The 16,689-nt window shown below is 53.7% G+C and overlaps 1 protein-coding gene across 2 annotated transcripts in view; it reads right to left on the bottom strand.

The window, feature by feature from the left end:
* Positions 1-16,689, bottom strand: part of ADCY9 (adenylate cyclase 9) — a 144,168-nt gene that overhangs the window by 24,294 nt on the left and 103,185 nt on the right. For both annotated transcript variants that reach the window (XM_012517947.4, XM_023583430.3), the window contains 3 exons: positions 13,867-14,039; positions 1,473-1,577; positions 241-458 (listed from right to left, as the gene is read on the bottom strand). In XM_012517947.4, the coding sequence (XP_012373401.1) occupies positions 241-458; positions 1,473-1,577; positions 13,867-14,039 (496 nt within the window). The remainder of the gene's footprint in view (positions 1-240; positions 459-1,472; positions 1,578-13,866; positions 14,040-16,689) is intronic.

Raw genomic sequence — 16,689 nt, 5'->3', positions numbered from 1 at the left:
CATCTACGATAAGAGAGAGAAAGAAAACGATAAACCAAATAGAGGAAAATGCTCAAAGTTGGTGAATCTGGACAAAGGGCATTATTTCTGTAACTTTTCTGCAAGTCTGGAAATTACTTCAAAATAAAATAATATACTGACAATGGAGGACAAACGCACATGGGTGATAAGGCAATCCAGAAAAAGTAGACTCTTCCACCTGCAAATTTTTACTTGCGATGCAGATGGCTGCAACCTTACCTGTCTTCTTTAATAACATCAACGAAATGGGCGTCTGTTTTCTCCCGGATGTTCTTGAACCGGAGTGGAAGGAGAGCTGACTGGTCCAAGCTCACGCCCGCCCACCTTCCCTTCTCTTGCAGGATCTCGCACAGGGAGGTCTGGCTGTTGGTGAGCTTCTCCTCCTGTGGGGGGCTCAGGAGTCCATTTTGAGTTTTGGAATTAGGTCCTCCAGAAGCCTGCCTCAAGACAAAGGAGAAACAAACACAGATTGGAGTGAAGGCATGGAGCTAACTATCTTCCCATCCCTCACCTCTCTGCCCAGGCGAGCTGCGCGCCCAGGCGAGCCGCGTGCTGGATGCTTTGACCTGTCCAAGTGGCCAGCACAAATCTCTATTCAACCCCAACCCCCAGTCTCTCCACCCACCTGCCGCTCCTTCCTGCTGTATTTGTTTCAATTGCATGCCCAGGTGCTCGGACAACCAGGAAAGGGATCTCGCAAGAAGAGCCAAGCAGGGGGTAGAGAGAAAGCTGAAGTTCTGGATACGTTTGCTTACCACGGAACTAGTGTTCCAGGGACACCATGGAAGGTGTGGGGGACTCTGGGGTGTGTCAAGACAGACGGAGAGAAAGGAAGCCCAGAGCTGCATGGGTTGCAGGTCCAGAAAAGGTAGAAGTATACAGGGCTTACATTCTGGGTGGTGACCGGCTGTGGGAGTCGCAGGATTGACCTGGCTTCCCCAAGTCCCTTGGCAGGTGGAGGGAAGGGGGAGGGTGAAGGAGACCTCCGCCTCTCCGGGGGAGCCAGCCTCCAGCAGCTCTCTCCAGAGGGCTCTTGGACTTGATCTTTGTTCTGCTTCCACTCCAGCTCTCTCTCGTTTCCTTGCTGCCCCCTGACTCCAAGCCGTGCTTCCTCATGTGCCTCTCACATGGACGTCCTTGCTCTCTGCACATCTACATTCTGCCATATTTGGAGTCCAGCTCTACAAACCCTTCCCTAGCTACTCTAATCTGCTTGCCCTTCAACTCTTACTGCCTATTGAGGGTGTCCCATCCGGTTCCCTGTGCAATTCTCCTTTCTCTCACAGCTGGTTCTGACCCTCCATCCCCTTCTTGCTGGCCTAATTGAAGGGAAGGAATGGCGTTACCTAGGAGAGGTGTTCTCAGAACCAAGCAGCTGAGGACAGAAACGTCACCTCGTGTGGAGGAGCCGGGAGGGTAGGTGACAGGAACTACATCCATGAGCGCATTACCTTGGTGCTGTTTTTGTGCTCCTCTTGACAGCCATTTTGGACTGCTCCTCCTTCTGCACCCACTTCAGATTTGGGAGCAAATGTGATACCACAGGAAGGGCAGGCCTGCAAGAAAAACACAGGTCATAGGACACAACCCAGAAAACATAACCGCTGTCTGTAGTCCCAATGCGTCCACTGTTACTGCAGCGCGCAGGACACGGGACGGCTGTACCAAATGGAAGGCTTGGCCAACCAGTCAAGGGCAAACTGAAAACAAACTGGAGAAGTGAAAATGAGAGCATGTGTCCACACAAAGACCTGCGCATGAATGCTCAAGCAAGAATTCACATAATAGCCAAGAAAGCAGCAACAACTCAGCGTCCATCAACCGTTGAGTGGGTCGGCAAAACGTGCTCTAGCCACACAGTGGGAGTATTATTCGGCCACAAGAAGGAATGAGGTACCAGTGCGGGCGACAACATGGGTGAACCCTGAAGGCATCACACTAAACAAAAGAAGGCAGACACGAGAGGCCGGCATTGTACGAGCCCATTCATGGGAGGTGTCTGGAATAGACGAGTCCAGAGAAACGGAAAGTAAATGACTGGTTGCCGGGGGCTGTGGGGAAGGGATCAAAAGAGCAGGTGCCAGAGGACGTGGGAGACGCACGTGTCCTAGCACTGACTACTGATGGCTGGACAACCCGGAGAACAGGCTAAAGCCCACTGAGCTGCAGACCTTAAGGGGCTACATCTGATGGTATGCGGACTCTATCTCCTGAAGCTGCTATTTAAAAATCAAACTGGCCAGCAGCCTCAGCTGGAACACCAAGACCTTGACCTCTATGTGACAGTGCAGCTTTTCTACAAAGGTCACAAAACAGGCTGAACACTCAGAGATACATGCTTATAGAGTTAAAAGCTGTAGGAACGAGCCGACCTAGCACAGGGAAGGCAAAGCTTAATACTGAGAGGTAGGGTAGAAGGAGCAAAGCCTTTGCTTCTCACGAACCTAGGCCCTTACTAGTTTGGTGGTTTCTCAAGTGACTTTACCTCAATTCTCTCCTCTGTCAAATGAGAGTAGTAACATCTTTCTTGAAGTTATGTTGTAATAATGAAATGCAACAAGTATGCGAAGAGCCCAGCCTAGGAACTCACGGTTCCCAGTAGGTCCTGACACATGACAGCTTGCTGCTGTTAAAGTGATCTAGAAAACTGGGAAGTCTCAGAGAGAAACAGTCTCCAAAGAAGAAGATCAAAGTGCAGCTGGAGCGATTGGTAGGGACCTAGAAACAATTTCTTTGCAGTAAGAATTGTTAAGCTTGGAAATAAATTATAGACAGGGACTAGATACTGTCTGGGGAACTTAAAATAAGTGGTACTTACTGCCGAAGGGCAAAACATGGCCCAGCTCACTCCCTATGTTAAGAGTTCAGCCCTGCAAGGTATCACATAATTCCAATAAAGAGTCTAAATGTTGTGTGCCCTGGGAACGTGTTACAATGTGCAAATTAAGTTTGAACATTTAAGTTCATTAAAAAATGAAAATAAATATGCCCAAAGAGCTGGCCAAATTGTTACTTAACATACATGAGCAAATAGCAACTGGGTAAAACGTGCTCACAGCTCTTTAAAAAGTGACATTATTAATGGGTAAAATGTGTTCTAATTGTCAATAACATGCAATAAAATTATTTCTAAGCACATTGGGATTGGCTGACTGAACGAAACTTCAAAATATTTTCCCAGTGGAGCCACGGATCTTCTCAGATGGAAAAAAGGTCCGACACCAGGCATGTGTGGTAGCCCCCCAAGGCCCCCCCCCCCCCCTCCAGCCCCCGATGTGCCCAGAATGCCTCCTAAGGGGTTCTGGGGGGAGAGCAGCTGGCCTTGGTGTTGGTGGGAGGCAGGGCTTGCTCTTCTAGGGAGCGCACTGGCCATTTCAGGGACCAGCTGGGGGCCAGGGGAGAGTGGATATGGCATGGTGGGGGGGGCAGGTCTAAATTATGGTCTGAGAGACTCCAGTCCGAGTCAAATCCTGAGGCTCCATCTCAGAACAACTGCCGATCTTGTCAAGACAGTGAAATAGCAAGTAGCTATTTCTCTGAGCACTTTTTAAAAATTAAGCCTACAGCAGTGGTATAACACATTGATGGAAAGAACTGGTTTTGGAACTAAACAAGTCAGGAAATGGAATCTGGCTCTACCACTTAATGGACAGGGGATCTCTCTGAGCCTCAGTTTCCTCCTTTGTAAAATGGGGTTAAATCTATCTCAAAGACTTATTATCAGGGCAAAATGAGGAAATGTACAAAGCAGGTTGGGGGTAAAAACCAGCCTCGTTTGTGCGCCAATTTTAACCACACGGTTCTGACTTCCTAGAAACTGCACTGCGAAGGACCGACACCACAGCGGGGACGAGAACCGTGATTGCCCAGTGACGGGATGGAGGAGGGAAAGCATCTGTGCACGCATTCGCCATGCCTGCGTGGCACAATGCCCCAGGTGGCTTCAAGTGCTCAGTAAGTGTTGACACTTATTCTCTCTGCTTAAGACGGTTCATCTGGTAACTTCCTGTCCTAGGTATTTGCTCTTAAGAACCCTGTTGTTCCACAGGAATCTAGAGGCATCAGTTTGTTTCTGTGTATTTTCTCTCCTCAAGTACCCTTGGTGTACATTAGGAACAGGCCATCTGCTCCTGAGAACGTTTTGTGCATTTAGAGCCACAGATTGGCGAAAGTGGCACTCAAGCTGATGGGCCACCAGAGGGCGCACTGAGGACAGGTAGGGACCCCCTCTCCGGAGCCTGCGACTCTGGCAACCAGGTGTCCTGGGTGGTGCACCTGCAAGCGGGCCTGATGGGGGGTGCCGTGGCGTCAAGGTGGAGCTCTGTGGAGTCTGGCGCAGGTCTCCAGGCTGGGCACGTAATGCACGTGTGTCACCTACGTGGGACACAGCTGTGATGAGCTCAGAGCAAGCCTGATGGGGCAGCCCACCAGGGAACCTCGGAGAGCAAAGGCACAGGCCCACCACGCAGCCAGAACGCCCAAACGAGGCCCAGGGACCGTGCTGGGTGGCCAGGGCCTCACGTGGTCACACATCGACCACAGCAGGTGGGACCAGCGACGGGGGTTCCTGACGGCCAGACCGTGTGTGCTGCCCACCGGGCCTCCCCGCAGTTGCTTTCTTCTCCTTCCTCAGCTGCTTTCCTCCCCTGGGAAATCTTAGTAAAACGTTAAAACCAATGGAGGAGAAGCTCTTAAAGAAATCCCTCTACCACAGGGGTTCTTAAGAAGGCATTTGTGCGCTTGAATGGAAATTCAAAACATTATTCCAGTGGGGACGAGTTGGTGCGGGTATGATAAATAGCACACGGTCTAGTGTGGACTTAGCAAGTGGTCCGTGGTTTTCACCTGACTCGCAAAGAGGTCCATGGAACAAAAGAGGTTAAGAGCGCCTGCTCTACCTGGAGGGAGGTGTTTTCCTACCTTGACATTCCCTTCTGTGCAGGCCTGGGCAGAGGTTTCCCCTCACCCACCCACAACACGCCCATTTTCCTTCAACTTTCCCAGCCTCTCTCTGCTCTGGACTAACACACCTTACGCTGGGTTTTGCCAAGCGCTCAGCACCTCCATGAAACGTGCTCCTCAACCCATTCAAGACAGACAGACCTTGTCCCCCACAAAACCGCCGGCATCTCCGCAGCGCCGAGGAGGCCTCTCGGGGACCGGCACTTCTGAGTGTGGAAACTCTCTGGGGGTAGCGTTCCACCTCGGGGATGCCACGCGGGGGCAGCCGGCTGGCAGAGGGGCAAGCTGGCAGGCTCGTCCTAGAAAAGTGACCGCGGGGACAACGGCAGCTGCTTCTGTTTAGAAACCCGCATGTCCCGAGGACAGCAGCGAGCAGGAGCCGCGGCTCACCCCGTGACGTGTGCCTTCCCCCGTGCAGGACCCCGATGAGTCCTCACAGTCACACCGCAAGGCAGGACGCGTCATCTGGAGACAGGAAGGCCGGGGTCGCATGGCTCCCTGACAACCGGCTCAGAGGCCGCGGCTGCGGGGCCCGGTCACCGCGCGGCTTCTCTGTGGCCATCCTGCCCGGCACACAGAGGGCCCAGAAACGATCCTGGCACTTTGCTCTCCTGTGCCGCCCTCCCTCGTGGCCTGCGCAGTTCCAACTGCTCTCCTGCTCTTTCCAAGCGCACTTCCAACGCGCTGGCACCAAGGGGCGTGGATGCAGGGCCAGCTTCCACAGTCCCCAAAACAGGGCCCTCTGGGCGCCCAGGAGGTGCTGGCTGTGGCTGGGAAATCTGAGACGCCCTTGGAGACTGTTCAAGAGCGAACGCTGCGTTTTCCCAGGTTAATTCTGCTCATCCCCTGAACACGGCTGGGGTCCTTGGGGGAGACCAGAGCTACTTCTGCGCACCGGGCACGACTGCGGGGCTTTCAACTCATTTCCACACACACGCCCTGCCCCGTGTTCAAAACACACGGCCGATCGCTGTGAGATAGCTTCTTCCTCGTCACAGGATAAAGCGTTTCTAGGCCAACAGCTGTCCCTTCTCATAACTGTCAAAGGAGGGAGCAGGGAACTTTTTTCCTGAGAAACGAGGAGGAAGCATCAGGGAAATCCTGGCTCAGCCTGCTGGGTCTGCTGAGCGGGCCTGGTTAGCAGGATGGCGTTCTCTAGAAGAGGCATCCCCTGCTTCCGAACTCAGAGCGCACGCTGACACGGCCGACGGGCTTGCGGCGGCAATGACCGTATCAGCCGGCGAGGGTGACTGAGGCCGCGTTCTACATTCTTGACAAGTACCAGCTGCTCAGTCCTCATGACGACACCATGAAGCAAGTTCTAGGACTATCCCCATTTCATACCTGAGGAAACTGAGGCAGAAAAGAGAAGGGACTTGCCCAGAGCCACACATGTAGAATTTGGTAGGGAGGAGAGTTTAAGCCCACTCAGGTCCTTGCCAGTCTGCCCGTGGCATCTCCACGGGTTCAAAGACAGAAGCTCCTGAGGCCCCGTGCCTGACTGTGAGCCCCGAGACGGCACAGCCAGCTGGGCATGGCCAGCTGTTGAGGCTGATGGGGCAGGAGACACAAAAGCTTCGAAAGAGGATTCCTGCTGAATGGGGGTGGGGGGGCGGGAAAGAAGGATGGAGGGGGAAAGGGAAAGAGAGAGAAAGAGGGAGGGAGGGAAAACAGTCCCATTCATTATCACAGAAAAAGGAAGCTATAACAACAGATAACAGAGAGAGGGAGAATAACGGAAGCAAAACAACAAACAAACGTAAATCTCAGACCTAAGCTCTTGCAGCGTCAAATCAAAGAACCCTGCCCTTCTTCTTAGCTCCTTCTTAGCTTCCTTCTTCTTCGCTTCCTTCGCCCTAACTGACCCTGAGTTTAATAACCGAGGCTTGGAATGATAAGCCAAGTCCAGAAGAGATTCAATTATATTCAGCAGAAGGGAAGGAAAGATGATTCCTACATTGTAGAAATATTCCATCAGAAAGGAAAAGTAAGCAAATACTTGGCATTTCATGAAATTCCATTTGTGTGCAACACGTCGGCAGCTGATGATGCTGGGCACATCTTTCTGTTCTTAATTATTCAAACTTTTAATTTTGAAACAATTTCAGCCTTAGAGAAGAGCCGCATCGGTAGTCCAGAGAGCCCGCGTACCACCCCCGGCTCGCCCTCACCCAAGTCCAGAGCAGGTAACAGAATCAAGAGGCGAACGCTGTGGAAGACTCTTCGGGAACTGCAGCCTTTACCTGGACTTTGCCAGTCTTCCCCTGAAAGTCTTTTTCTGTCCCAGATCCAACCCAGGGTCCTGGTCTGGACACTGCCTTGGTCTTTCCTTGTCTTTGAAGATTCCGGGTGTATTTTGTAGAAGGCCCCGCAGTTCGGCCTGTCTGCTGTTTTCTCGTGATTCGACGGGGCTGAGGACCAGGCGGGCACGTCCTCCTCAGCACGCGGCGCCAGGGGGTTCGCCATGGTGGCGTCTTACCTTGACTTGGGAAAAGGTGCCATCCATCGGGCTTTTCCAATGTTGGACTACTGCTGCTCTCTTACACTTGGGACCCAGTCGGGAGGAGATGCGTTGAGGCCATGCAGCACCCCTTTTCTCCCAAAAGTTCTGCCCCTTGGAGTTCAGAATTCCTCAGTGCATCTTCCTGCAACGATCATTACTTGACGCTCCAACAGTGATTTTCTACTTCCCGCAATCCCTCTACATCGAGTAACCAGAATTCCTTTGTAGAAGTGTATGTACTTTAATGTTCTTTCTCTTAATTGAAGGAAACACACGAGAGACCAAAACTAGAAATAAAACCTGGAAATCCTTCTTTAGGAACTCACTTCACAGCATTCATATTTCAGAGCCAACAGATGGCCATTTATTTATTCACTTTATAACAGCTTTATCAAGATACAACTCACATATAATTTATTCATTTCAAGTGCACAACTCGGTGGCGGACCTGGCCCAGTGGTTAGGGCGTCCGTCTACCACACGGGAGGTCCGCGGTTCAAACCCTGGGCCTCCTTGACCCGTGTGGAGCTGGCCCATGAGCAGTGCTGATGCGCTCAAGGAGTGCCCTGCCGTGCATGGGTGTCCCCCGCGTAGGGGAGCCCCACGCGCAAGGAGTGCGCAGTAGGTTCAGAGGAGAAGCACGGCGCCTTGTGGGCACAGAGCAGGGGCTGCCCCCGCTGGACCCGGCTGCGCCACTGCCTGGAAACGTGGAGAGTGGCCCGTGAAGGTGCCGCCGCCAGGCTCGGGGTAACAGGCCGGGCCGAGCCCAGAGAGGTGGCCAGGCCCGCGCCCGTCCACGGGGCCTCCGGGGCTTGGCTGTGGCAGCCCCACGGCACTCCGGGCAGGCTCGCCGGGGACGACAGCGGCGCTCTGGGCTCCCCTCACCGAGACGCAGCCAGGGGTTTCTCCTGGAGCGCGCGGCGGGCGCCAGCAGCCCCTGCCGGCTGACCTCTCGTCCCTCGGCCAGATGGCCACGCTCCTGCCGCCTCTGCAGCTGGGTCACGCAAAGCGTCGCCCTGTCCGGCCATGGCTGGCCGCAGTGCGGGTGAGCGCCTCCGCGGGCCAGGCCGGGGTAGGCGGGGCGGCGGCGCCTGTGGCACGGCCCAGCGTGGGCCTCGGCTTCTGCCCGGTGCTGCTGGCGGCTCCCGCGGCCGGCGCCCCTTTCTCCGAGGGGTGGACGCCCAGGTGTAGACTGTTCCTACCTCAGGCCGCACGTTCACACCCATCCCTTCCCTGAACCTTCGCAAAGAGCCCGCGAGGCGCCACCCCCACCTCGCGGGTGAGGAAGCCGCTGCGGAGGGAGACCCAGCTTGCCCGTGAGGAGACGAACCCTGGGGCGTGGGGTCCCGCCCGAAGCTCCCCCCAGAACGCTGGCACGTGGGTCCTTGTCTCACTGCCCGGCCCTGGCTCCCCTTGCGACCCCTCCTTTCCCCGCTCCACGCCCTGGGGTGCCCCGCGTGCTCAGGGTCGGAGCTGGGTGCCACCGTTCCGCACCTCCCCCCATCATGCAACGCGGGGTCTCCCCGGGGGGCCGCCGCACGTAGACCAGCCGCCTCGGGCGTGGGAGGTGCCTGCTGCCCTGTGTCCTCAGGGCCAACGCCCGTCCTTGCCCACTGCAGGGCTCAGCCGGTCTCAGGCCACGTTAGGGAGGGATTTTCCGGTTCTGAACAGGGCGGGAAACCGCAGACACGCAGGCTCCATCTTCCCCTTCGACGTGGCCTCGGGCCCACGCGTTCCCACCAGGGCCTTCCCTGCCTGGGTCCTCAGAGCGCGCGCGCTTTCGTGCTCTCTCTCTGTCACTAGAGACTTAAAAACTCCATCGGAGAGAAGGTGGGGATTACCTACTCCACGCCAGTACCTTGCTCGGCGCTTAACACAGAAGTCGCTTCCCAGGGGGCCCCGGCCTTCAGAGAGCCCGGGCAGGTGCACGGGAGACAGACGTAAGTGCTGCAGGCGATGCGTGTCAGACAAGGGGTAGGGGTGAAGTGAAATACGGATTTAGGGATGGGGCGGCAGCACCTGCTGGAGGGACACGGAAGCTGCAGCGGGGCTGAGCCTGAGGGCTGGCGAGGACTGTCCAGGCTGGGGGGCAGTGCACTGTGCTCCAAGAGGCCTGGCAGGCACGGGGCGGCCACAGGCTCACGCACCGAGCAGTTACTGAACACCTCTCGGGGAGTGGATTTGGCTCAGTGGATAGAGCGTCCCCCTACCACATGGGAGGTCCATGGTTCAAACCCAGGGCCTCCTGACCCGTGTGGAGCTGGCCCATGCGCAGTGCTGATGTGCGCAAGGAGTGCCCTGCCACGCAGGGGTGTCCCCCGCGTAGGGAAACCCCATGCACAATGAGTGCACCCCATAAGGAGAGCCACCCCACACAAAAAAAGTACAGCCTGGGAAACGGACTTTGGCCCAGTGGTTAGGGCGTCCATCTACCATATGGGAGGTCCGCGGTTCAAACCCTGGGCCTCCTTGACCCGTGTGGAGCTGGCCATGCGCAGCGCTGATGCGCACAAGGAGTGCCGTGCCACGCAAGGGTGTCCCCCGCGTGGGGGAGCCCCACGCGCAAGGAGTGCGCCCGTGAGGAAAGCCGCCCAGCGTGAAAAAAAGAAAGAGCAGCCTGCCCAGGAATGGCGCCGCCCACACTTCCTGTGCCGCTGACGACAACAGAAGCGGACAAAGAAACGAGACGCAGCAAATAGACACCAAGAACAGACAACCAGGGGAGGGGGGGAAATTAAATAAATAAATAAATCTTTAAAATAATAAATAAATAAAAGTACAGCCTGCCCAGGAGTGGCGCCGCACACATGGAGCGCTGACACAGCAAGATGACGCAACCAAAAGAGATACAGATTCCCAGTGCCGTTGACAAGAATACAAGTGGGCACAGAAGAACATGCAGCGAATGAAAGCCTCTCTCTGACTGCTCGGTCTTGGCACAGAGCTTATTCCGCTAGACTAGCATCCCCCCAAAAGGTGCCATTCGAGGTGCGTCCAGCAAAAAGCAATCTGTGGTCAGAGAGGACTGAGAGGTGCCACGGGCCACATCCCCGTCCTCACACCTAACAAAGTGTAGTGGTGTGTTTCAGTCTCTGAGAAGTCCTGCAGTAACGAAACCCTCTGACATACTGTTTAAGCCACAATTCCCTGAATGTGTCTGACGATGGAATTCTTTTCCTTTGTCCTTGACACCTATTTCCATCCTGAGAAACCACTGCTCAAGGAACACCACACTTTGGGAAACAACGCTGAACGCCAGGCCCCTTCAGCTGGCAGGCCTTCCCATCCCGGACAGGGCAGTGGTGGGGGGAACGGAGGAGACCTGTAGGGACACACGCGTGCAGGGCGGAGTGGACACAAAGGAAGAGAGGCCTCGGACAGTAAGAACCCACGGACCCGCTGAGGAAGTGGAACCAGCCTGCGGCTCCAGGCAGTGCTAAAAGCCAGCCTTGGCACAGAAGTAGAACAAGGCAGCAAAGCTGGAGGCCTGACAAGTTTATAGGATAAACACCCGGATAAACACCCCGAGAGCGTAAGCAAGCAAGGGATATTTTACATTTGCATTGTTTAAACACCCTGGCTTGAGGCAAGGCCGTGTAGCTCAGATTATGGCCTGCACGAGCTCTGCAACCCTCCTCAGCGTGCACCTTCCAGCTTCGGGATTATTCTTCCTAACAGCTGCCTGCCGTCCGCCGGTGCCATGGTGTGCTAGGGCCTTGCAGATGCAACCTCATCTGAACCCCATCGCCAAACCTAGAGGCAGGGCAGGCAAGACTGGGAGAACGGAGTCCCCAAAGTGGCAACGTGTGCAGTGGAAACGGTGTCATTTAACTTTTTCCCCCTCCTCCTCCCCTGATGTTCTCGCTGTCTGTGTCCATTCGCTGAGTGATCCTCTGTATCTCTTTCTCTTTTTGTCCTCTCGTCTTTCTCCTCTAGGATTCAACAGGATTCGGGAGAGAGGTTCCCTGTCAATTGTGCTACCTCGGATCCTGGTCTCTGCTGCGCTTCGCCTTGACTCTCTCTTTTGTTGCGTCTTCATCTTGCTGCGTGACTCACTTCCCCAGGCACTGGCTGGCCGCGCAGGCTCGCAGGCACTGGCTCACGGCGAGGGCACTCAGCCTGCTGCGCGGGTACTCGGCTCGCCACGCAGGCACTCGATTCACCATGCAGGCACTCACGTGGGCACCTGGCTCACCACGTGGGCACTTGGCTCACCACGTGGGCACTCACCTTGCCACGCAGACACTGGTTCACCACACCGGCACATTTTCTCTTCTTAATTTCCACCAGAAGGCCCCATCCTCCCATATCGCAGGCAGAGGCCTTATCACTTGAGCCACATCCACTTCCCTCATTTAACTCTTCACACACTTTCTATTTCAACTGTGGAATCCAAATAATTCTAATTTTCTGGGACAGTCCTGGTTGCAAAGCTCCTAAGATCTTGATCTTCCACACCATCAAAATAGCCCAGAAATTATACTTCAAGGTCCAACCCATCTTTCTCTCTGGGAGGGGGCACAAGACCCTTTTTTTGGCTCAAATTCCTTCTGAGTAGCATGGTCAACTTAAGATGATCACAAGATTTTCAGAAAACTTTCAATGATTACTTGGGAAACAGATACATGGCAATAGAATATGCTAAGTTGCTTTTGTTCATCCAGATCAAAACATGTCTATGACTAGAACAAGAAAGAGCTCTTTTGGAATGAGAGAAACCCTTCTTAAGGCAATTTAGCAGAATTAAAATTCTGTCACTAAAACTGTGAGTGCATAAAATGGTGAACTCAACAAGTCACTCAGCAGTGGACAGAAACAGACCCACACATAATCTGAAACGGCAGGCAAATGCAACAAAGCATTTATTTTTAGCTTTGAGACCTATTTCTCTACTTAAAACACAGCTCAGTTGTAAGTCTGGAGGAAGTCATTTCTGCCAAAGAAATAAAAGCTTATGTGAACGGCCGAGTCCCCGCGTCCCTCCCCCAGGCCGCTGCGTCCCTGCCCCGGGCTTGGAGTCAGTGAAGGAGCAGACGGCACTGCTGGCTGCCGCAAAAACGTCAGCCCAGGCAGAGCGGCCGTGCCTCGAGTGTGCACACGCTAGGACATCTGGATGCATTAAACGCCGTGCACATGCTAGAAAACAGACGGGGAGGCAGGGCCCGGAACCAGTAGCTCAGGGGTTCTCGGCCGAGGGCCCTGCAGGGAGCATGTGGTGATATCTGAAGACAGTTTTGATTGTCCCAACTTGGGGGGGCAGGGGTGTTCCTGGCATCAAGTGGGTGGGGGCCGGGGTGCTGCTAAACATCCCATGGTGCCCACTGTTGGCCCAAAAGGACAACAGCACCGAGGCTGAGAAGCCCTGCACCAAGTCCCCAAGCCTGCGATGTCAACAGCATGGAGTGTGGCAATTCCAGGCATTACAAGAAGCAACCCTGTGACGGGTGCCTGGGATTCTGGTGTGGTGACATAACCTGGCTAGCCAGGCTGATCACGATGCCTGCGAAGCTAAAATCCCAGTAGCTGCTGTCATATCTGTTCACGATGTTGATAAGGAGAAACATACCGGGTCAAAGCCATCATCCTAGCCAGTTCATCGTCTCGTTATTTGAGAGCACAGGCAGTGGAGGCAGAGCTGTTATAACTGTCTCTCTTTTCTTCTTTTTAATGGAAACAGTAAATATTTAAACTGCAAAAATTAACAAAAGGTACTGAAGGAGGAACTAAATCAAACATGTAAACTGAGGAATGCTGCGCTGCTTGATCGATCACCGGGGCTCAAGGTCCCTCGTGCCAATTCCTCGGTGGGTTATTATGTCGTAACATCAGTCCCTAAACGGGTACCTCCAGACGCCGCCGGCATCTCTGTTCCAATAATGAAGTACCAGAATGTTCTTGGCAGGCCTGTACACTTTCAGTAAGTGACGTCATGAGATTTACCCATACCAACAAAATTTAAAATAGTCAGAAACACTGTATTCCAAGAGACATAGGAACATGAGAAAGTGGTTTCTGAAATAAGATACAAACACACTCTCCACACAGGATGCAAGGAGCATCACATTTGCTATCATTCACCGTTAGTTTTTAGAAATCCCCAAAGACACCCAAAAGTCTCAGGCAAAGGAAACAATGTCTCAAGTGAGGAACATCTTTATGTCATATAGAGAGAAAATCAGAACGCGTAACTAGTCAAAAAAGCAAGGATACAGAAAATGCAAAATGCTGCTAACTTCATATTCATTTTAAAATTGTAGAAACCAAACTGAAGGGCACACCCCATTGTCCGCCACAGACCTGAAGACGGTTTACGGTTTCACATGATCTACTACAGGATTAATATGAAATTTTAGAAGTAGGAAAAAAAAAAAAAAACTAACCTTCTGGTTATCAAAGGCTCTGACAGTGTGCGCCAAGTCCCTGGCGCTGCCCGGCGATGCCGCGCCCCGCAAGCCGGGGCCGTCAAGGACCTCGGGGCCAGAAAGCAAGGCCCCTGCGCAGCTGCAGCGAGACTCCTTTGCTCTCTGACCCGAGATCAGGAATGTCTTCAAACCTACGGACAAAAATTACAATAAGCACAGACGGAAACCACCGTTCATTTTGACCTAGCGTGAGCTTGCTCTCCCGAGAGGCTGCGAGCCAGGTGGACAGGGGAGCGGGCCGTATTTCCTGCACCTTCCACCAACGGTCGCGCCTGCTTTCCTGATGGCAGCTGCACGTTTTACCCCTGGGGTTCAGTGTGGCCACTCAGTGAAAGCAGCAGAGCAGGCTCTCAGTTGGCTCTCTAAATTGGAGGGCTTTATTTCGATCCGTAAATACCAGGTGCTGTCATTTACACTGAACAGGCTGGATGAACCTGGGAGACCCTGAGGAGCTTCCCATTTCAGGGCGTGCAAAACCAGCACGAAAACTGAGACCCTAACGTGCGTGAACAGGGGTGGTCACAACCTCCCTAGATTTAAATTTCACACTGAGTTTGTCTAGTGGTACTGGATGTTCACACCAGGAGCACCTGGCTTTTGTTAAATGTATGGGGCATCTGATTCCCTCAGAAAACCTCCATTAAAAAAAAAAAAAGGCTGCTCAAGCGGACAATTAGCGCACACCTTTACATTCTCGTTGAAGGCTGAAATAACGGACATCCCGACACCCTGAGGCAGCTGTACCAGCCGGGCCCTGCTCTCGGTATTCGAATGAAATGTCATGCCGGGAAAATGGCAAGGAGCAGCTTTTCCAGACAGAACTCAAGGAATTTCTGGAAAAGCAGGGAGCTTCGTGTAAAGAATCCCATTGTTAGTCCTCCCCAGAATTTAACCAGACTATAAATCTATCGAATTTAACCAGTGATGATGTCATTCATTCAATAAACCTCCATTCTAAGCCTGTTCGTGCCACGCAGTGGACACAAAGCCACGAACAAGGCTGCTTCCGACTCGGGAAGTTTCGACTCCTGCACAGGCCATAAAGAAAGGCCCCTGGGGGCATCAGGGAAGATTCGGCTAGGTGGTGCGTGTCTACACTGCCGACTCTGCGACAGTGTCCCACGCTTGGCATATGTTGAATAAATGCTTTAAAATGAATTAATTGAGTAACCAAGGGAGACTCCTTAATCAATGATCCTTAATCATTTTATAATTATGACACCATTTCATCACTTAATCTTTCTTCTTCCCCCTCTCTCGTCATAAAAATACTATATGGCATGTGTTTTTACGTCAACTGTCCTCATTGCCAAGAGTCCTTGAGACGTCTGGAGATGACCTAGAGTGTGGCCGAACTCCAGCTGGGAATCAGGAGACTTAAATATTTTCAGATGTTAACAGACCCTGCAGGAGATTTTAAAAGCTCTGTCTTAGGTCCTAAACTTCTGGACTTTTTTGTTTTCTCCCACAAAAATACCCACCCCAATTTGCATATAGAACTAATTGCAGCTTTTAACTAACTGTGTAAATGTGAAATGGAAACTTGAACGGGAACAGGACAAAAGAGTCAGCATGCCTCTGTGTTAATTCCTCGAGCTATCAGAGACAACGCTGAGCGACGTCATTTTACCTCGGGAGTCAACGCTGTAACCTAAGTGGACTAAAGAGAAGGCTCCTCCTCTGGTCTGCTTGGGAGACCCTGGGCTGGCAGCCTTCTCCGGGCTTCAGCAGAATCAGTCCGAAGGCTCCCGAGCGGGGCGGGTGGCGGGGTGGGGACGCCCCGGTGTGCAGGCCCCCCAGCCCGCGGCCCCTCGCAGAGCTGGGCGCTCTTGGACCGCGCGGGTCGGAGTTCACCTTTGCGTCTCCACCTCACCCTGACCACAGGGCGGCCCCTGCGAGAGGCGGCCGGCTCAGCGCTGCTCCGGCGGCCGGGGACAGCCTGGACACAGGAAGGCCATGTGGCCAAGGCCAGCGCAGCGTCGCCCTCCTCTCAGCTCTCCCCAGCCCAAGAAGGGTCCTTCACCATGGTAACTGTCCCGCCCCCACTGTGGTCCGTAACTGCCAGAGAAGGTACAGGGGGCCTTTCCTGTCTGTGTCTGTGACTGGTGCAAAGGAAAGGCTCAGCACGGGGACCCTGGGAGGCCATCAGCCTGAGAGGGTGACCCGTGTATTCCGAACCCTGTCTTTTAAAATCCACTGAGCCCCTGCTTCAAAGGAGGGTCACAGCCGTCGCGAGGGAATGACGCCCAGCTCCACAGCCATCCCTAATGTCTGCCACTGCTGTTCGGAGCTGTGATTCCTAAGGTGCTGTGCACCATCACTTACTAAGCCCCTACACACCGTGATGGGTTCTGCGAGATCACGCGTGACCATGGGGCCCATCACCTGAGCAGAAATCCAGGTGACGAACAGGGGAAGACAGGCTGATGTCGTATCCCCTGGCAAGGAAGAGCGGGGGGCTGTGGGGTGCACAGGAGGGGGTGGGCAGGGAAGGCCTCAGGGAGAAGTGCCACTCAAGCTGAGAACTGAAGGATGAAGAGAGGGTCAGTCCAGGGAAGGCAGGACGAACCTGGGGGCTGGGACAGACGTTCTCATGCAGCGGTGTTACCAGAACATTCTGTGAAAAGGCCCTGTGGAAAGGGAGCCTTTGGGCCCCGCCCATTCAAGATGGAGGAACGAGCTGCTTCAGGGCTCTGTTCCCCACAGAAGCTTTAACAACCAGCTGCATCTGGCAGAAACGTCTTTCTCAAAGCTCCAGAAAACAGTTAAAGGACTGCAGTA

This window comes from Dasypus novemcinctus, chromosome 23 (genome assembly GCF_030445035.2).
Source record: "Dasypus novemcinctus isolate mDasNov1 chromosome 23, mDasNov1.1.hap2, whole genome shotgun sequence".
Classification (NCBI taxonomy): domain Eukaryota; kingdom Metazoa; phylum Chordata; class Mammalia; order Cingulata; family Dasypodidae; genus Dasypus; species Dasypus novemcinctus.
Note: the sequence above shows the minus strand (reverse complement) of the source record. Positions and strands in the feature narration are given on the sequence as shown.